Genomic DNA, 21,158 nt, shown 5'->3' on the forward strand with positions numbered 1-21,158 from the left:
GGCCCAATATGAAACCAATAATTGATTGGGTTGGTCATAAAAGGCCAATAGAATTGGGCCTAATTATGTACAATGATCAAGTCAAGTTGTTTGAAATTATTATTCTTCTTCCCTACACCTACTCCCCCAAGCCCTACCTTCACTTCCACAAGTTTCCACCGACCTTGCTTTTTTATTGTTGTTGCCTTTGCGGAGTCTAGGGCCTTAAATTTATTTAAATTAATTTTAAATTTTTTTAAATTAAGCCAAATTCAAATTATAAAGAGTTCGATTTAGTGTAACTTGTGAGTTAAATAAATGATTTAATTTGATTTAAGCTTGGTTTACAATTCGATTTGAATTATATTAATAAATTATTAAAATAATATTATTTTATTTAATAAGTAAAATAAGATTATTTTTTTAATAAATCATGAATTCAAATCACAAATTCAAATTGAGCTTCAAATTTTAATCTTGAAGATTGAATTAAATTCAAATTACCTTTAAATTTAATTTGATAAACTCTAATTAAGTTTGAACCACCCAACAAAACATTGTGGATTTTAGATTAGTGATTTGTTTTTTTTGTTTTATATGCTATTGTTACGAAAACTAAATCATATAATTACTTGAATCGATTTGATCTAGACCCATTGGCCAATCCAATATGGTTAAGGAGTCAAGGAGATTTAGTCATTTGACCTCCTGACGTTACGTGCATTTTGCAATTATGGAGTTAACTAGAACACCAACATTTGTTAACCATGAGTCAGTTTTGTGATATCTTATACGTATATTTTTACATGGTATGGTCTTTTCGCTTTAACCATTGGTCTACTTAAGGAAAAAAAAAAAAAAAACAGATCAATCATCATGCATGTCCCTTCGCTCTCGTAATCTTCCTTTTCCCCGGTTTCTCTAATATTTTCTCAAGAAAAATTTAACTTTACAACTCTACCTCCAACCCAATCCTTGTCCCAAACCCAGATCCAATTCTACTCCCAAATTTTTTGCCACGACTTTCGTTTGCTTTAGATTCTTCTCTCTCAATTTTTTTCTCCTTAAAAAAAAAAAAACACTAAAATAATAATAAAAATTCCATCTTTATTCATTTATCCCCTTCCAAGTCCCATCCTTGCCTCTCTTGAAACTTTCCTGGATAATGCGTTTTAATGATCCACACCTTTACTGACAAATGGGTTTTGCTTCGTTTTTTAAGCAGCCTTATGGTTCGTCTGTACAGTTGTAAGATAGATTATAAAGGGGTTTCTTTTGATGAATAATTTTGTTGGATCTGAAACCAGGGAGTTTTGTTTGGTAAATGAATTGGATTGTGATATAACAAAGTGAAAAAAAGGGGTGACATTTCTTTCAATCATATTGTTTGATCCGGGTTAAGTAGATCCATGGATCAAGTAATTGGTGGCAAGTTTAAGCTGGGCCGGAAGATCGGGAGTGGTTCGTTTGGGGAGCTTTATTTAGGTGTGTGTGATATTTTTTTAGTGGCGTTATTCTATTGGAGTTTTAAGCTTGTAGGGTTGTTTGTGTTTTGTTGCTTGAGTAAGCTTTAATTGTGGTTTGATTTGTTTTATTGTAGGAATAAATGTGCAAAGTGGCGAGGAAGTTGCTGTTAAGCGGGTATGTTACAAATAATTAATATTGCAATCCTCTTAGATTGTTGGAAAGTTTATGATGAGCGATCATGTATTTGAAAGTTGTTTTTCTTTTGGTTTTTACATTTTTTTTCTTAGTCTGATTTATAGTGTTTATTTAGCTGTGTTGTGAAGATTGTCTGCTGTTTATGAGAGGATGAAAAGCTTGATATTGAATCATTTGACCTTTGAGAGTTGTTAGCTTTTGGGAGTGCCAAGTTAGATGCTGACTGATTTTCACATGTTTGATCTTCTATAATAGATATCACAATACTGGAGTTAGCACGACCTTAGCAGGGTATATAATGATGTTTATTGTATGGGGGTGTACTCGATGGCTTTCATCAGTGCAGTTGGATAGTGAAGATTAAGAGAGAGAATATGTTTACTTTTTTCCAATCAGTCGGACTTTAGTTGTTCAGAGTTATATTTCAGCAGATGCTAATGAGTGATTCAACTTTACACAAACTAAATTGTATATTATTCTTTTCATGTAATTATTTGTAATGAATGGACAAAACAAGTTAGCTTAATTTTTTATTGAAGTGTGTGTTCTTGATTTATGTTCTTAAAAGTTTTTTTTCGTGTGCTTCTGTATTTTTTGTTCAATCAAACCATGTGTACTTATAATGAGTACCAATGATGATGTATTATAATGTGACTAAGTGATTTTGAATTAAACATAATAACACCCAATCACATGACACATCATCTTTGGTATCTCGATTAGTATTTATCATAAGTGCATATAACATTGTTCCTTTTTGTTTAAATAATTTTGAATTCTTAAATGAAGCTTTCTTTTGCTTTTTTTTTTTTTGTCAATTTAATTAGTTCTCAGTTATCACACTAACAAAGTTTTGAATTTAAGTGTTTTGCTATCTTCATTTATGTTCCTTATTCTTTGTCCAGGAGTCTGTGAAGACCAAGCATCCTCAGCTTCACTATGAATCCAAATTGTACATGCTGCTTCAAGGAGGAAGTAAGTTTCTTCTAAAGCTATTTTCCAAAGTAAATTTATATAACGTTTCATTTATATTTCTGTGCATTGAAGCCAATATACTTTTCTTTAACTGTTTTGTTATTTATTTGATATTTTTGTTGGTGTGAAGCGGGTATACCCCATCTCAAATGGTTTGGAGTTGAGGGCGAATATAATGTCATGGTTATTGACCTTCTTGGACCTAGCCTGGAAGACTTGTTTAATTATTGTAATCGGAAATTTACTTTGAAAACGGTCTTAATGCTTGCAGATCAGTTGGTAAGTCTGCCAATGCTCTCAAGAAGCTTTTCTGTGGTTCATGTAGCTTCATACTTATATTTTGTTCATATTTGGTTGTACTTGATAGATAAACAGAGTTGAGTATATGCACTCTCGTGGTTTTCTTCATCGTGATATAAAGCCTGACAACTTTTTAATGGGTTTAGGGCGCAAATCAAATCAGGTATGTTGAACGATTTATTACTTCAATGCTTGGTTGCTTGTTCATGTTTAAACATTGGAACTCTCTTGGAACAAGATTCATAATTCTGTTAAGAGTTTCTATGTGAGACTTGAATGTCTACAAAACTCTGTTGGCTGGAATAACTGGTAGGTGGAGTAATAATTTGTGGAACAATGCTGAAAGGAAAAACAAAAGCCATTATTTTATTGTGGATTGTTTGAATCATTCAAGGTGAGGGTTTGGCTTTTACCTTTGAGCATGAGTATACCATATTTGTGTGCCTCACTACTTGACTTTTATACTGTATGTCAGCCTATGTGGCATATGGCTCAAATATTAGATTGGTTCTGCAATCTTAGTACACTTCAACCATGAGTATTTACCTCCTGTAGAAAGACATCCATTTAGCATGCTAAGTATAGATGTTTGTAGACATGTAGGAATTTATGGAATTTTAACAATTTTCAAATATGTGTTTTTCCTACCACATTAATATTTTTGTTTCTGGATATTGATTGTTCAATTTGTCACTGATTCTGCTTGTTTTTATTAATTTAAGGAAGATATTTATGAACAAAATATCAGGCATGAAAAAGATAAGGTGAAAGCTGGCATAGAAGATTTATGATTGCCAGTTTCAAGAAGCATGACCTGTTGAAGGGTTTAGGTTTAATGTGAGATTCACTGTGACAGTTGTAAAAGTGTTACATGTGGAAATTAGTTTGTACTGCAGACATTTTTGGTCAAAGAGATGTCAAAAGTATGATAGATGATGTTGATAGAAAGTTGGAGACTTTCTAAGAATTTTAAGATCAAGAAAAAGATGCAGCTTGAGATACAATTCAATTTCAATTGGAAGAAAAGATGCGCAAAAGGGAGAACAAGCATACACAGAATGATAGGAGGATTTCAGTTTTAAGAGGGAGACTCTAGGAACTTTAAGATCAAGAAAGAGGATGAAGTGTGAGATAGAAGTCACTTGGGATAAAGACTTACAAAAGGGCGAAGAAGCATCAATTATATACATAAACAAGTTGTATCATGCAAAAATTACAAGGCTAAAAAAAATTTAAGAGACTTGGACATCCCAAAACAGTCTGGAATCCAAAACTTATGATGCCTTTGATGTGTACTTTGTGAAATTAATTTGTCAAATGTGTTTGATGATGTATCTAAGAATTAACAATTTACTGTCGGTTTATGCTGCATAACAGGTGTACATCATTGATTATGGCCTTGCAAAGAAGTATAGGGATCTTCAAACACACAAGCATATACCTTACAGGTACTACTTTTCCTTCTTTCATTTGTGTAATTTAAGGTTACGGTTTTTCATAACTTGTGCCACAATTGGCTTACTTTCTCCTGCAATATAACTTAATGTAATCTACAGTTGCACAAATGTGGCCTTTGAAATGTAAACACTACTCGTTCTTTATGATGTGAAATGTTTAGTTATAATGTGCATCATGTTACATTTAGTTTTTGCTTTTCACATTGAAGTGTGCTCCTTGGTTGTGACTAATATGTGCATGATGAAATTTAGAAAGAAATGTCAGTAAACTTACAGAAGTAACTGTTTGAAATAGAGTCTTATATTTTACCTTGGGATTTGAAATTGCATACAAGTTCTTAAATGTAAGTTTATCCCAAGATGCATTGATTTTGACTTGTCTAAATTTTAAGAAGTTACATAATTAGTTTTTTGTGAGCTATCTTCTGTTATTATCGGTTTTTGCTCAAGTCATCTTCTGTTTTTATATATTTAGGGTTTAAATCTTGCTTCATCATTTTGTCTGTATTTTGGCCCCAAACTTGTATTACATGGTCTCTTGGCCTATTTTTTTGTGGTTTCTTCATGATTAGTCTTAAGGCATTTTGAATTTCAGGATATTCAAATTGAATCGATGAGTTAGAACCTTGTTCTCTTTGAAGCCCTTCACTGTCTATATTGAATATTCTTTTTTTTTTTTTTTTTTTTGCAGGGAGAATAAGAATCTCACGGGAACAGCTCGTTATGCAAGTGTAAACACTCACCTTGGAGTTGGTGAGTAAAGCTATTGCAGTAACTAGTTGAGGATTATCTTCTGTTTTTGATGCTATATTCAGATTAATCAAGTGTAATATTTGTTCTAATGATTATTCTATTTTTCTTTTAGAGCAAAGCAGAAGAGATGATCTGGAATCTCTTGGTTATGTGCTTATGTATTTTCTGCGGGGAAGGTTGAACGCATAACTAAATCACTTTCACCATTTTGTCTTTTATGTAGCTTAGCCATATTTAACTTTGTTTCTATTTCGCAGCCTTCCATGGCAGGGACTAAAAGCAGGTACCAAAAAGCAGAAATACGATAAGATTAGTGAGAAAAAGATGCTCACTCCTATTGAGGTATAACAAGAACATCGGTTTGATAAAATATATGATCTCTTTGATTGGCATTCAAATGTCTTGTGGTTGTGGTCTGGCTGCTGTTAAATTTTAATACTCTTATATATAACAGTGATATGTTACCTTCCAGGTCCTTTGCAAATCCTTTCCATCAGAGTTCACATCGTACTTCCATTATTGCCGGTCATTGAGGTTTGAGGACAAACCGGATTACTCATATTTGAAGAGGCTTTTTCGGGATTTGTTTATTCGAGAAGGTTAATTTGTAACTCCTTAAGTGTCACAGTTCAAAATTATTTCTTGGTTTGTTATTTTCACTAGTGCAGTATCTTTACCACATCTCAGATTTCTTTCAGGAGCTCTTCCAAAACTAAAAATTAAATTTCTACGACTGTATCTTGTGCAGGTTATCAGTTTGATTATGTGTTTGATTGGACCATTTTGAAGTATCCACAGTCTGGCTCCAGTTCAGGCGCACGAGTCAGTATTTCTTTCTTTGCGAATTTTTTATATTCTAATGGGAATTGAAAAAGAAAGAAGATGATATTTTTTGCCTTTTTCTTGGTACATGATGATCCTTATAATCTCTTCTTGACCATGTTTTCCCCATTCAACAGCCAAGTGGGAAACAAGCTTTGAATGCTACAGGACCATCAGCTGAGAGATTAGAGAGGCCTTCAGGTCAGTTCTGTTTAAAGTTTTGGTCAGTTTGGAAACAAGTTTTGAGAATTAGCGCTGATAGATGCTTATAAATCTTGTAAGACTTGAGTAAGGCTTGGGCTCAAGTATGTGGTCTATTGCTTTGTTCAGATGTGGGATTTTTTTCTTTCACGAGCTAATTTGTTTGATCACTTTGTGCAGCTGAGGGATCTATAGATTTAATTTGTTCTCTTAGTCTCGTAGAAATTTGTGCTAATCATTTCTTTTTTATTTTAATTAGATAATGAATAAGCTTACAATATTTAATATCTATCTAGTAGGGCAAGAGGTTCGAGATAGATTTTCTGGTGCAGTTGAAGCCTTTGTCAGACGGAATGCCTCTGGGCATGGTTTGCGTGGTGATCACTCCAGGCACAGATCTTCTGAAGATGTGCCATCGTCAAAGGATATGGTAAGTGTTTGCTTATGAATATTTGTGTGTGCTTTAATTTGTGCTCTTTTCTCAATTCGGAGGAGACAGTTTTAAGGTTTGCTTGAGACGCTTTTAAAGCCTTTAGTGCATATAAGTTTAATACTCTTGCACTTTGTATCTAAACTACTATGATTTCTTAGCAAGCTGATTCTGAAAGAGCTCGCTCCTTATCTCGAAATGGGAGTTCTTCAAAGAGGGTTGTCTTAGGAAACAGTCGACCAAGCTCCTCTGGTGAACCTAGTGAGAATCGGTCAAGCCGATTGGTTTCAAGCAGTGGTCGGCTGTCTACGACTCAAAGGATCCAACCTGGGGTTGAATCTAAATCATCATCTCTTTCTCGTACTGCAAACACAAGAAATGGTCGTGATGATGTACTTCGGAGCTTCGAGCTCCTGACAACTGGCACAGGAAAGAGGAAATAAAGAAACATATCCGTCTGGTAAGAAGAATTGGTCTTGTGTTGAAAATTTCATTTATGGCTCCTGTCAAAAATCCATTACTGTAATGTTTTCACAGTTCTTTGTATATGCGTATCCATCACTCAGACTCCAATAGCCATATAGCTTCACAAATCCTAGCCCACAAAAAAATCAGATGGTTGGCTTCTCTGTGTATCTTATAAGGGATTCTTGCCAGATTCATGCCATTATTAGACTCATGAGATGAAGAGAGAGTGATTTCACTCTAGAGAATTGTGCATAAATTGAAGCACTAGAAGTTGTAATAGACCAACTCTGTTAATCTTTTTGGGAAGAAGAAACTTTGTTGAAGATATCTACTATGCTCTTTATGTGTAACTGTTGTCATTGTGTGGTATTTGTAAGTCTGTGTTAGAACTTAATCTGCTAGTTTTAGAACTTTTATGGTGCAGCTCACTTTGAAGGTTTTGCTTTTTGTATCATTATTGTGTCAGCCACTAATCTTACAGAAGTCCAGTCCTTATCAACTTTTAATAGTGATATTAAATGTGATGATGCTGGCTTTAGAAAGGAAATATGCTTTGGACAAAATTATTATCATTGAAGAGTGTCGTGAATCTTTTCTTTTTTATTTGTGACTGAGGAGCCCCACATGATAGAGCTCGACCAAGTTGATAAACCTTACGAGACTATCCTAATGATCCACTATTGGGGTTTTTACTACAAGCATATAAAAGAGTGGTAGTATATGTATTTAAGTCAATTTATAAGAGTGTGAAGTAAAATTTTAGTTTTTCTAGTTTCATATTTGAGAATCAATTAATTCATCTGTGGTGGATAGTGTTGTGAATCATTGGTTGATTTTTGGGGGACTAATTTAGTAATTCACTCTAAAGGTCTCTCATCTGGATACAGGTGCATTAGTCTCTGATTTTATGTTTTTGAGAGATTTCACACCTAAACAAGATGTTCTAAATGTGATGGAAAGTGTTGGAGATCTTGGTAGGTTAGTTGTTACCCATTTTAGCATATTCTCATGCCTTTTTAATCATAGATATTTCAGTGTTGTTGGGCTGAATGGGAGTAAGGTTTAGTTTGAGATAGATTTCAAAATAAAAAGGTGAATTTGAGATTAGATTGAAAATAATATAATTTTGGATTTATTTCGAGATAGTTTAAACTTGAATATTTAAATTGACTCAAACATGCTTTGTTTTATGAAAACGAATTTAATTATTAACTTGAATTCGTTTATTCAATTTGAACTTGAATAGCTCATATCGAGTCAACCCTATAGCAACACATAAATTTAACCACAATACATATATAATGAAGGTTAAATGATTATCGAAGTTTCAAAAAACCAAATTCCCAATTGACATTCACTTTCTTTAGTGATATCTTTAAAAATAATTTTTTTAACTTTTACTTAAATTACAAAACTACTAATAATATTTAATATAAATATTAAATTATCAATATATTCTTATATTTTTAGAAATTATTACTTAAAATCTTTAAAATATCAAAACTCTCTTAATATTAAAATATTACGTGTTATTTGGTATTTTTGAGAATATGACTATTATTTTTAAAATTATTAATAATCCTATTGAAGTTTTTAAATATTTTAAAAACATTTTAAACTTTTTTTGAATTTCAAAAATCCTCTAAAAAAATTACATGAAAATTTATAACATTTTTTTAAAAACTATAATTAATTATATATATTATTTTTAAAAGGAAAAATCGAATAGAAAGTAGCAAAAATTTTATGTTTGAAGGGAATCACCAGTGGAAGTGAATGCAGGTGGAAATCTGACTTTCTAAAACATAAAGGGTGCGATGTCATTTCAGTAAACCTTGGGTGGGACATAGTTTTTGGCCCATAATCAAAGTCTACTGAGTGAGTCCTATGATTGGGCAGTTTCTGTTAACACTGTGCGTGCATTTTATCAGACACTTCAAATTTTTGCCTTTGTATACTCATTGCAAAAACTCCGCTCTTCTTCTGATTTCTCCGTCAACACACAACAAACTTCTTGCCCTTCTCTACACAATACCACTTCCCGTTAATTCATATCTAAAAATTTCTCAAAAAACCCAATTCTCTATCTTTCTCCCAATTTAATTGGCCTTTTCTGCTTGTTGTTCAAAGGGTGTTTCCGAATTTTGTTAGTTCTTGTTGAATTTGGGATCTAGGGTTTTAACGTGAAGTTTTCACCGGATTGAATTGAATTATAATGATGGATGTGGAGGTTGTGACTGGTGACGTGACGTCTGTGGACCCGGATTTGTTACAGTTACCGGAGCTTTCACCGTTGGCGGTCAAATCCAATCCCTATCTTGCTGAGGAGCTCTTTTCGATTTGGCTTTCGTTTCCTGACACATATAAATTGGTATTTTTATTATTCTATTCATTTCTTTATGTTTTTATTAATTGGGTTCTCTTTAATTACTGGTATTTTTTTGATTGTTAGCCTCAATTGTATTCTTACGTATGGGAATTTCTCGTTCTGTAACTTGTTACTTTTACTTCTTGTGCTTGTTGTTATTTCTTATTAATTATAATGCTATTGGTGTTATTGTTTTTATGAGAAACAGAGGAATCTATTATAAGTCAATCGCTGTTTCGATAAATGTTTATTTTTAATTTCTGTACCTTTAATTTTCTGGCGTTAAGGCCTTTGAGATTGAAGTGTGTGGGTTTGCTTGTGTTAATTGTGTTAAGAGTGTATTTGGTTTTCCTTATTAAATTATATGTTTGTTATTCCTTGTGACACCAGTTTTATAGTTAATATATGTAGAAGGTGAAATTCAAAATTTGAAGGCTGTTAGTTAGTTTTTTGTGTGATACATTCTTAGATCATATGACTGAATGATGAGAATAATTTGCCATTTTAGATGAGGCGATTTGAATTATTAAAGTCCTAATTGCGTGGGATGATTCCAAAGTACACTGAATGTTGTTTAGTGTAGCTGTAGTTATGAAATGGGAATGGTAAATATGGACAGTACTTGTCTCAGGAGTAATATTGAGCTAGAGAATCTGGAGATTTTCCTTAAATTAGACCAGTAGAAGTAAAATGGACAAATCGTTTGAAATGTTGGGTGATCTCTGAGTAGTTGTCAAGTTGAAAGTAAATCTTTTAAGATAGTTATGGGTGCCGTAAGCCACTATCATGAACAAGTCAACATAATACAACAATGACCATTGTCTCATCATATAGGATAGAGTAATATGGATTTGTGGTTGTACCTTAAGGTGTTGTTTGGAACCAAATTTTTATGTGAGTCTACTTTTGGTTGTCTTTTCATAAGTATTTCATTTGATGGGTGTGATCATTTTTAATATTATTATCTTTGGTTCATTTTGGACTTGCCATTTCAATATATTATTTTCTTTTTCTTCTCTTTTGCTATGATGACTTAGGTGAAGTCTTTGATGGCTGATGCAAAGGCAGGAGCTCCTTTTAACACATCTGGGAGTTCTACTAGTATGAATATTTCTTCGACCAATTCATTACCTTCCATGTTTGCAGCTGCCAGTACTCCTCCTCTTTCACCACGTGCTACGTCTGGTTCTCCACGTGTTACAAAACACAGGACTGGTCCTTCTCCCTTAGCTTCTTCCTTGAAAATAGTCAGTGAGCCTGTATGGGAAGTCATACCTCAGGTATGAATTACCGGTGTACTGTTCATACTAGTTTTCTGGCTGATGATACTGATATTTTGAGCGTAAAAGTTGACAGAATCTTTCCTTGATGTATGTTGAGTGAATATCTGGTCTTAATGGAGCTTATAATTGATGCAGTTTTATTTTAAAAATGGACGTCCGCCTCCAAACGAACTGAAAGACCAGTGCTTGTATGCAATTGATCAGCTTTTTTATGGCCGCACGCCTGGATTGCAAGTTCATGGTGAGAATACCTTTTTTGGGCATACATTCTATTTTTTCTTCATAATTTTTCTTATCTTAAATGCCTATTAAACTTTTTATTTCTTATTCTGTCTTGTGTCTTCATGTGTCAGATTTTAAGTCAGTGACAAAGGAAATTTGCAAGCTACCATCATTTTTCTCTACTGCTCTGTTTAGAAGGATAAACACTGTTAGCACTGGAATTGTGACAAGGTAGGCTCTTTCTTAATGGATCGGTGCATTGGCAAAGCTTTTTGAGATCATTGGTAATTTTTCTTTTAAAAGCCACTTCAAAGAAATTTCTGTATAAACAGAACTATGATTTGTGTTTCAATTGACAGAGAAGGCTGCTGCAAAATGATACCCTAAATAATCATAGGCATTTACTGTTTCTTTGCATTTTTTATTTGCTTGATCTGATAAAAGTGTTTTGTTGATTAAGTCTCTCTTGTCCAATTTTTTACACCCAATAAAGAGGACCCTCATTGGGTATCTTGAATCGATGTTTGATAATCCTTTTCATTGTTGGAAAATGAATTACTGTGGTTTTCTAGGCTTTAAGTGGATTCATTTGGTCTTCTTGTTCTGTAATTATTTTTGTTTTATTATTCCCTTAGATAGTTTGTCAGTCTTTCTTGGAAAAATATGGGTTAAGTTTAATTTTTGTCAAAGCTGTTTGAGGACTTTGATTGGAGGATTGGTTTTTGTTATCTAATTTTTCTTTTTTGAGAAAAAAGCAAGCTCTGTATTAATGTGAAAGAAGAGATTTAGAAGTGGAGCAGCTTTCTAGAAAAGACGATAACAAAAGCTGCCCTTGAAGTGACAGAAGCTATACCAATATATATACTTGAATCCTCAAGGAACTAGCTATCTAATAACCTCTTCCCTGTTTACTTGAATAGAAAAGAGAGAGGAGTCTTGAAAATCCTTAAAGACTGAGGCCCAAAGAGATGCTAGAAATTGGATTCTTGTCCCTTATGTTGCTGAATTCGTCTGCTTTTTCGCTTTTCAAAATACAGTTGTTTCTTTCTTGTCAGATCATTCTCATTGAAAGCAATACATTATAATTTCAATGGATTTTCATCTGAAGTCATACTCTTAGAGTAAATCACATTAATTTCCAGGAATGAACCAATTTATTATAGCTCCTTTGTCTCTTGGTTTTACTGCTTCTCTCCACTTAATTACATGAGAGCCCCTGTTTTCTGTTTACCTTCCAACAAGAATCTCTTGTAGTTTTTCCATTGTTTGATCCTGAAGGTAGACATAAAGTAGATTGGAGTAGGTGCCAAAATGAAAGTATTAGTGGCTTGTATTTACAAATTTCACTTGTATTGATGTGGAGGCTTTTCTGAGTTGGGTTTTGGTGAAAATGTGCCTAGGGGATTCTAGAAGGTTCCCTTTCTTGATCCCCTTTAATGATTTCTAGATCTATTTATTTGTTCTTTATTTTGGAGGAATTTGATAGTTTTTGATTTGCAGGAATTATTGGATGTATTTCAAACTACTTATAAATGATTAATCACAAGGGTGATTATAGAAAATTTTTTCCTTTAATATTATTTTCTTCTCTGCCCCTAGTGCGATTACTATTTGCTATAGATAGAGATAGAGATTGAATGTTGTTGGCCACAAATTTCTATTGAGGGTTTTTTCCTTTGCTATGGTAGTGTGCGCCTAAAAAGCATGGTTTCTCTATGAATCTCTAGTTGCTTCATGGTGTCTGATTGCTGGTCTGTGTTTGTGAATCTGCTTGTGTGCTCAAACATGAGCTTGTATTTCATCGAGAAGCTTAGTAAGTAGTGAATTTCATTATCGGCTCACTACTAATGTATAGACATGGAACCATGTACACTTGATAGTTTAGTTCTAAATTTTAATTCTTTGTTTGACAATTTTGGTGCTTTCCTTTTTGGTATGAAATCCTTCTTCATTAGGTTTTCTGATCCTTATCTTGTGATTGATCCCCTAAGTCCCCCCACGAAAATATAAAGGGAAAAAAAAAAAAAGAATTAGGGACTAACCCACTGATTAAACATGGTAATCAAGAAGTTATGGTTCATTAGAGGTTGTAGTTATTGGTCTTGTTATATCATCATCTGTGTTCTGACATTTTCATTGGGCATGCCGTAGGGATCAATTTATTGATTATTGGATTAATGGCAACATGTTGACAATGGATCTAGCAACACGGATTTACAGAATTTTGAAACAACCGGATCACAATTACCTCACTCAGGTCTGTTTTGCAATTAATAAACTTTATGTCTTTTTGATTAAAAAACTATATATTATAAGTTTAAAAGGATTTCATGTGGGACTACAAAATAATAAAGTTATGAACGTGTGAGAAAAATAAAGTACAATTCTAGATGAAAAAGGCCAACATTTGGAAAAAGATCTTATCAAAATAAAGTCTGGCTGGAACTCGAGAGGATAGTGTGCTTAGAATACATCATATGCATGAAAACTGCTTGGTGGAACTTGTGAAAAGAAGAGGACTCTTTGATTGTAGACTGATCATAAGTTAAATATCTTAGTACTTTGTCTTAATGCAGGATGATTTCAAACCTGTATTACGGGAACTTTTGGCGTCTCATCCAGGGTTGGAGTTTTTACAAAGCACGCCTGAATTTCAGCTAAGATATGGTATGGTTACAATTACAAACATTTGGTGCTAGTCTTTTTAGATATGAATTAAGGATATGTCAAATTTACGCATTGGTGTCTAAGCATCATTGATGGAAATGGGCTGACTTTTTTTTTGGGTCCAATGGTTGGTCCTCCTAGGGTGTTGACTATGTGGAACTGCCTGCCCAAGTCATCCTAAAACTCACTAACCACTCTGAAGAATTTCTCCTTCCCTTTTTTGTGTCTTAGTGAAATACATCATTATTAATTCTGCATCTGTATTTGGTTTCATTTATTTCATTTTTAAGAATAGAATATGCGTTTTATTGATGCTCTACATTATTCTATATGAGGGTTGAGATATTGATTATCTCTCATGTCATTCAGTGTTTTCAATAGATTTCTGTATGTAATTATTATTTATAGCATTTTAGAATAAGGTAGTACATGCTCAGGGCTCATTTTGTTAATGCACAATCTACTTATTATATGTGTCATTGATGACACACAAGCCAATTGGTTTTATGTAATACAAATTTTAATTTCCACACTTATAGACCAAATATATTTCCGATATGGTATCTGACATTGTATCAGCGTACGAGTCAAAAGGCGGGTCTAACAACCTAAAATGTTCCTAGATATAAATGACAACGCATCTGTCCAGAAAACGGACTCAGTCAAACAGCAGGCCTAACAATCTATAATAGTTGCACTTAAGAGAAAATATTGGAGACTAAAGTCTCATATCTAATAAATACAATAGAAGTGAGTGATATATAAGTGTGAGAGATTGAAGCTTAACACAAGTCAATTGGTTTTGTGTAATATGAGTTTCAATCTCCACACTAATAGACCTAATATATATTTCGACAATGACTGTATCAATGGCTGTTACCAATTGCTTTAAAAATAAATTATGAATTTTAACTATTTTAAGATGTCTAGTGTCTCTTCAATGCCAGTCTGTACAATTCTTATGTTGTGGTAATACTTCATGGTTTTTACCTCAAACTGCCTTGTGACTTATTCATTTTTAGCTTTGCAATGTAACAGCGGAAACAGTCATATACCGAATATTTTACTACATTAACAGATCAGGAAATGGCCATCTTACCCTCAGGGAGTTGAAACGTGGAAACCTGATTGCTGCAATGCAGCATGTAGATGAGGAAGAAGACATTAACAAAGTCTTGAGGTTAGTCTTGTAGCATAAATTATGTTCTGTTTGTGCCATGAAACTGGTGCACTTTTGGAGTAACCCAGAGTATACTTTTGAAGTATGACATCAAAGTGCAGTTTTCTATGTTTTTGGAGTATTTTGAACACAGAAGTTACAATTTTTTATTTTGCTTTTTCATATCATCATGAAACAAAAGCTTTTATTTTTATTTTAATTTTTTGAAGTATTAACCCAGTTGATTTACATTTCTTTGTTAGCATAATCTGATTGAGGAATGTAATTGGTGGTGCATCATAGAACCTAATAAAATCCTGTATTTTTTATTTCCTTCTAAAACCATGTCTAAATTAGAACCTCAGGGCCATTATAAACAGGAGAAGCACAACAGTAAATATTAGAATTTTATTCTTTCTGGTTTCATGGAAGTAACTTTTGCTTCTCCTATTTTTGGGTAGTTCAGGTACTTCTCATATGAACACTTCTATGTAATTTACTGCAAATTCTGGGAGATCGACACAGACCATGATTTTTTGATTGACAAAGAGAACCTCATCAGATATGGTAACCATGCTCTTACCTACCGGATTGTTGATAGAATTTTTTCTCAGGTTCGTTTTTGTTCATTCTTTCTATATCTATTCTTTCTTAGATTATTAAGTACAGGTTTTAGTTAGAAAATAATATACTGTGGATATTTCTTATTTATGCAACTCTTATTTGATCTGATTAATGCTACTATTTCATGTCAGGTTCCAAAGAAATTTACTTGTAAAGTTTCAGGGAAGATGGGTTATGAAGATTTTGTTCACTTTATATTGTCAGAAGAGGATAAATCTTCAGAGCCTGGACTAGAGTACTGGTATATAATGTTCCCTGTTTTTGATTGAATGAGATGAAATAAAGAAACTTCACACTCTTTGCTCGCCTCATTAGTAAAAAAAGGTTTTAAATCCACAAATATGTTTTTTAATTCTTATTTTTTCTTTTGAAATCTGAGCAATAAATCCTTGTGTGATCACCCTGACCTAGATGATGTTAGTGGGGAGTTAGACATTGTTACCAGAGCCTTATACCAGCTGGTGGATTTTGTAAAAGGACCTAGTACTGGCCTGTTCTTTTTCTTTATGTAACTCTCATGACAAATGAATTATTTAATATTTATGAAATCCTTGGCACCTCTTGCTCTGCTTTTTTTGTTTGAAGAAGTAAAAATTATTTTGTTATTGCTTTAATTGGCTTTAAAGTTATTTTGATTAACAGGATTTTACTGTATTTCTTGTTAGTTAATCTTGCATGTAATATTAATATGCCATATGACCTTTCAGATTGCTTTTTTCAGGTTTAAATGCATTGATTTGGATGGGAATGGGTTGCTCACACGAAATGAAATGCAATTCTTTTATGAGGAGCAGTTGCATAGGATGGAATGCATGGCCCAAGAGCCCGTGCTATTTGAAGATATATTATGCCAAATTATTGACATGATTGGGCCAGAGGTCACTCTTGGTTCTTACTGATCACCCATCTTTGGCTCTCAGTTTTTTGTGGGAGTATGAATGTGATTTTTCCTCTTGTTTGTAATTGTTTGTCTATTTACAGAATGAGGGCTACATAACTCTACGTGACTTGAAAAGTTGCAAACTCTCTGGACATGTTTTCAATATTCTTTTCAATCTCAATAAGTTCATTGCTTTTGAAAGTCGTGACCCTTTTCTTATACGTCAGGTAAGTGTAAGTTCTAACACTTCCATCTCAAAATCAGTTTAAGGAACTGCATCAGGTTTGATTTAATTGCTGAATCAGGAGCGCGAAAACCCAACTTGGACAGAATGGGATCGTTTTGCTCATAGAGAGTATATAAGGCTTTCCATGGAAGAAGATGTGGAAGATGCTTCAAATGGAAGTGGTGATATTTGGGATGAATCACTTGAGGCTCCCTTCTAAGTTTATTTGGTATGTATTTTGTAGGTGCTTTTGGCACAGTATAATCTTTTGATTAGATTTGTTCTTTGCGAAAAAATATTTGTTTATTTTTTGAAAAGTTTTGGTTTACATTCTCTTTTGGTGTTTTCCTTGTTTGCTTGTTAACATGCCACCACCTAACGTTGATGGATTCATATACAAAATTGATTTTGACAGCTTATTATTGCTTTGTAAATCATTTGTTCAATATTCATTTTTTCGCTCTTATAATGAGAAACTGAATGGTTAGTTGCTTCTTTTAGGATTTTGAACTTTCCAAGTGCCTTTAATTGCATCCTTTACTGCGTTGTTGATGTTAATGATGTCAATCTAAGTAGTGAACACGGAGAGTAGCTTCCGTATCTGTTTTTTTCATTTATCTTTCTCTAAAGCAAGTTAAGGACATGCAATTAAACATAATAGGATTTTATGAATAAATTAAAAATAAAAGTTGACTCCCCAAAGGAGGCACAAAAGGGCTGACCAAAATTGGTTAAACATGGTTATTTCTGGTTATAAGTAGCGTTGATACTTAAAATTTGTAAGTGGTTTTGACAACTTTTTGAAATTGATTATAATTATTGTTGGTGCTTAAGAATTAAATTAAAGCAGATGTTATTGAGGCTTCAATAGCAAGAATCATTGTTTACTATAATTGCTTTCTGAAGTTGACATAATTTACACAATTACTTTTAATTTCTTATTGGTTGAAATTTGAATCATATACTTAACCTTTTTCTTCAAACAGACAGGACATCTTCCTCTGCCAAAGGGTGTGTATTATTCTAAGGCTGTTTTAATTGGTACTGCCAGCCATAAATTTTTCATTGAACAAAATAAATCAGTCTTGCAGGGTGCTGCCTCCAAATAATATGTGCCTAAATATTTTTGGAACAATTCCATGTTTTTATATTTTCAGTTAAATTGAAATATGGTTTCAACATGATGTTGTTATGTGGCAACATTCTTTTTTAATTCTGGTCTGTTGTTGTTCATGTGATGGACAATATACCTTTATTCAGCCTGGAAGAATGGATATAAAAAATTGTCTAGAATTCTTAAAACCATGATTATTTGCTTTATAGCAAATATAGACTCATATTTTGGACTGTTCGGAAGTGTCTTAATGTTTTAGATTTGGACCTTAGTAAATTGACGAACATGCTAGCTTTCTTCATCTTTGTTTCTGCGGATTATGCTGTCCTGTATTAATTCCCAAAATATGAAAGATTCAGTTGGTGCTCTGTTTCAAAGAATGATACCTGTTCCATACACATCTTTTTTCTGTTTTCCAAAAAGTTTTCCAAAAAATTTATGGTGTTCATGTTTGTTGCATTGTAGAACAAGTGCACATAGATGGTTTGAGGACACTTCCTTGAATCTGTTTATTTATTGAAAAATGATTTATGCTGAGATCAGTTATAACTGAGATGAACTGTGGTCAATGTAGATTCATATATGCGATTGGCAGTGGACTGTTGGCGGTACAACTCCAGCGATTTGCAGTGAGTTTGTATGAAGTTTTTAGCTTAGATATAAAATGCAATGGAAAATTTGGTACCTTTGCTGATTCAGTGTTTTTCTTTTCTAGTGTTCATAAGTTGCTAAAAATAATGCAAAGTTGGAACTTTTGTTCATTTCAAAGAACTGGGCAATTTTTCCTCTGCCACTTTTATGTATTTTCCCTTAATATATCTTGCATTTGTTTTATTATAATGTAATGTTCATCTCACTTGATTTTAGTTCATCTCTATGGATTATTGAATCTTTTCTGCCCTATTTATTTGGTTTTTTTGAGAACTAATTTTCATAATACTGGTGTGGGAGAACAAAATCCAAATGGATCATTAGCTATTTGGTAGTGATATCATCTTTATTTATCTAGTGATTCAACATATATTGCAAAGGCAATCAGTCATGAGCACTGTCGAATTGAATACATTTATTGTTTAACATTATTTAATAGATATAGTTAATAAATTGGTTTTAAATTTATTATCATATGATACTCATGTTATTGATCTGTCCAATTGGTTGGATATGTGGATTAACCCTTTGATTGGGTTAAGGCCGGTCAAGGTGTAAGGTAAAAAGGATATTCATGATATAGTTTTTAAATTTCGAGAATCCTTTTGTATATTATTGTTGAAAATTATCTTGAAAATGATGTATCTTTGTAAAACTAAAAAGGATAACAGTGCAATAAAATTCAAACAATTTAAATCACACAAGCAAGTTACACAAAAACAAGCAATTTAAGTTCTTAATAGAAAAAAGAGAAGGATAAGAATTTTTCTCAGTGATTTATGGTGGTTGGGAGTTTTGATTCTAAGTCTCTTTATGTCCATTTTTAAAAGACAATCCCCTTGAAGTTTTATTATCTTTATATCAATTTGATACACTAGTTTCTCATGGATTGTGCTCAAATTGGGATTATGCCTTTCTACAGTTATTGAGCTAGGGCTTCACCAAAAAAGCTTAGAGTACAAGGTCATTACAGTAAGATATGTCTCTAGTTAGGCTGACCTACAACAAAGTAACACAATCTCTCAAAAAAATTATTATAAACACTAAGAAAGTAAAAATTTTATAAAGAATGTGATCTTTAACTTAGTATGAATAGCTTTTCTTATATTTCTTTTTCTTCATCTAACTTGAATATGTCTCATATTTATGATTTTATACTTGATTTTTATGAATGATGCAAGCTAGTAGTTTGGTCTAAAAATAGTCATTGACTCTAAAATGATCTTTTGAATATGTTTTGCAGATTCCAAGGAACAAGTATTAGCTTTTGGAATGGTTGTTCTTGACCTAAAATTTTTGAAATGAAGATCAATTGATATGCATTCTTGTCACCTTCTGATTGGAATGAACATCTGAGAACTTTGGAACGAGCCTTCCATGTTTTGTAGAATTTGTCCAATTTTGGATGAACGGGTGATGACCTCTCAAAATGATCTTGTTTTTTGTAAAATGAGTAGAAGATTTATTTGAGGGATAAACGTTTAAACTATAAAATAGTCATTCTGAACTTGGACTTTAATTTTCTTCAAAATATTCAAACCTTTGAACGACTTTCTTAAATGAGTTTGTTTTCAGTTTGAAATATTTTAAGATAGGTGTTTTATTCTTTATTATTTAATTTTAGTCGAATTTGGACCAAATGAGTGATGACTAGTAAATGATATCGTTCCTCATTGAACGAGCAACCTAGAAGTGGAACAAACATTTCCATACATTTTTTGCATAAATTTTTAATTTCATATATACTTGAACAAATTGGTGGCATATCTTAAACAATTGCTAGTACATTTACAATCATTTTGCTTGGTTTTTTGCCTGAAGCCTAATTCAATTCTAAGGCTCAAATGGGCAAACTCAAAACCCAAGAGCCTAAAATTTTTTTGGTGTTTGGGCTTAAACAATCCAGACCCGATTGATAGACTTATAACATAAATTATGCATTAAACAATTGTTAATACATTTACAGTCATTTTTTTTATAACGTCAAAACACACAAGGTCCAACAATCCTATAATTAAAAAAGAAAAATTAAAACATGGACAAGGATAAATGATGTGTATTAAATTGGTAATCCCATTTTGTTGTTCTAGTAATTAATATAACCAATGACAGTATTTATTCTTAGTGATTACTTTATATGTCCTAAGCCTGATGTTTTGGTTCAATTCAATAGACTGAAAAATCAATCTTCTTTTCATTTATAGAAGGAAATCTTATGAGTAGAAAACAGATGTAACTCATTAATGGCAGACCCCAAAAAAGGAAAAAAAAAAGCTTATAAGAATTTATGTGTATTTTCCACATTGCTCCAATCAGAAATAAAAGCCAGAAATTTATATTTGTTATTTGTGGTATTGAATGAACAAAAAAAGGAATAAAATTTAGGAAAAAAATGGCAACTTCATAACTATATATGTGCATTATAACTTACCATAATTGGACAAACATATCATAGAGATAAATAAGTTAATCCCTATTTACATTTGATGCATTCACCGAATTCATCTACCTAGGGTTATAAAATATATGGAAACTTTTAATTACAATATTTCTAAACGCAGTCTTTAGATTTTAGGGTTTTTACTCAGTCCAAAAGAGTTAATTTATGAATCATCTGATTTGATAGTAGGGCAAACCGATAATAATAGTGGGTTTAACTATGTTGATATTAATACGATAGTTGAACTACATCCTAATATAATTTACTCGGTTCAACCCTAGGTCAAATCGATTTGATAACTAAAACAAGTTTTAGTCATAATCCAAACCAGCATTATCATCGTTTTTCAATCGGTTCGGTTGGTCCGGGTCCTTAAAAAACTCCAAAACTGTCTTTTTACTGTGAGTGTCATTTTGCATTTAATTGGCAATCAAATCTCTTGGCCTTTTCCAGGCTTTTAATACTATTAACAACATA

At 32.6% G+C, this 21,158-nt stretch overlaps 2 protein-coding genes across 5 annotated transcripts; both read left to right on the plus strand.

The window, feature by feature from the left end:
• The first annotated feature begins 834 nt into the window (after positions 1-834).
• LOC123211223 (casein kinase 1-like protein 10) lies at positions 835-7,374 on the plus strand. Of its 2 annotated transcripts, none has more exons than XM_044629814.1 (14): positions 835-1,464; positions 1,580-1,620; positions 2,547-2,616; positions 2,747-2,895; positions 2,984-3,079; positions 4,294-4,364; positions 5,065-5,126; positions 5,239-5,302; positions 5,384-5,468; positions 5,599-5,725; positions 5,875-5,948; positions 6,086-6,149; positions 6,446-6,579; positions 6,741-7,374. In XM_044629814.1, the coding sequence occupies exons 1-14, from the start codon at positions 1,389-1,391 to the stop codon at positions 7,020-7,022; spliced, it is 1,395 nt and encodes a 464-aa protein (XP_044485749.1). In that variant the 5' UTR covers positions 835-1,388; the 3' UTR covers positions 7,023-7,374. The 2 variants fall into 2 exon arrangements, with proteins under 2 accessions (XP_044485749.1, XP_044485750.1); XM_044629815.1 differs by having other exon boundaries at positions 6,449-6,579.
• A 1,577-nt stretch (positions 7,375-8,951) lies between these two features.
• On the plus strand, positions 8,952-19,831 carry LOC123211753 (probable serine/threonine protein phosphatase 2A regulatory subunit B''delta). 3 transcript variants are annotated; one of them, XR_006501468.1, is made up of 14 exons: positions 8,952-9,418; positions 10,453-10,695; positions 10,834-10,939; positions 11,052-11,151; positions 13,072-13,177; positions 13,497-13,587; positions 14,626-14,767; positions 15,213-15,360; positions 15,502-15,611; positions 16,092-16,248; positions 16,352-16,477; positions 16,556-16,705; positions 18,165-18,219; positions 19,485-19,831. XR_006501468.1 is itself a non-coding variant. In XM_044630619.1 (13 exons), exons 1-12 carry the CDS (start codon positions 9,263-9,265, stop codon positions 16,694-16,696), a joined length of 1,626 nt encoding a protein of 541 aa, XP_044486554.1. In that variant the 5' UTR covers positions 8,952-9,262; the 3' UTR covers positions 16,697-16,705; positions 18,165-18,491. The 3 variants fall into 3 exon arrangements, 2 of the variants coding, with proteins under 2 accessions (XP_044486554.1, XP_044486555.1); XM_044630619.1 differs by lacking the exon at positions 19,485-19,831 and having other exon boundaries at positions 18,165-18,491; XM_044630620.1 differs by lacking the exons at positions 8,952-9,418; positions 10,453-10,695; positions 10,834-10,939; positions 19,485-19,831 and having other exon boundaries at positions 11,093-11,204; positions 18,165-18,491.
• The last annotated feature ends 1,327 nt before the right edge of the window (positions 19,832-21,158 follow it).

This window comes from Mangifera indica, chromosome 3, assembly GCF_011075055.1.
Source record: "Mangifera indica cultivar Alphonso chromosome 3, CATAS_Mindica_2.1, whole genome shotgun sequence".
Lineage (NCBI taxonomy): Eukaryota > Viridiplantae > Streptophyta > Magnoliopsida > Sapindales > Anacardiaceae > Mangifera > Mangifera indica.

What these genes read in the sequence shown, in the direction of transcription:
- LOC123211223 (XM_044629814.1), top strand. Translation starts at nt 1,389, where the DNA reads ATGGATCAAGTAATTGGTGGCAAGTTTAAGCTGGGCCGGAAGATCGGG. An exon ending in AGGAAGTTGCTGTTAAGCGG is followed by an intron (nt 1,621 to 2,546) that starts GTATGTTACAAA and finishes TTCTTTGTCCAG; the next exon opens with GAGTCTGTGAAGACCAAGCA. An exon ending in ATGTATTTTCTGCGGGGAAG is followed by an intron (nt 5,303 to 5,383) that starts GTTGAACGCATA and finishes TCTATTTCGCAG; the next exon opens with CCTTCCATGGCAGGGACTAA.
- LOC123211753 (XM_044630619.1), top strand. Translation starts at nt 9,263, where the DNA reads ATGATGGATGTGGAGGTTGTGACTGGTGACGTGACGTCTGTGGACCCG. An exon ending in TTCCTGACACATATAAATTG is followed by an intron (nt 9,419 to 10,452) that starts GTATTTTTATTA and finishes ATGATGACTTAG; the next exon opens with GTGAAGTCTTTGATGGCTGA. An exon ending in GAGCCTGGACTAGAGTACTG is followed by an intron (nt 15,612 to 16,091) that starts GTATATAATGTT and finishes TGCTTTTTTCAG; the next exon opens with GTTTAAATGCATTGATTTGG.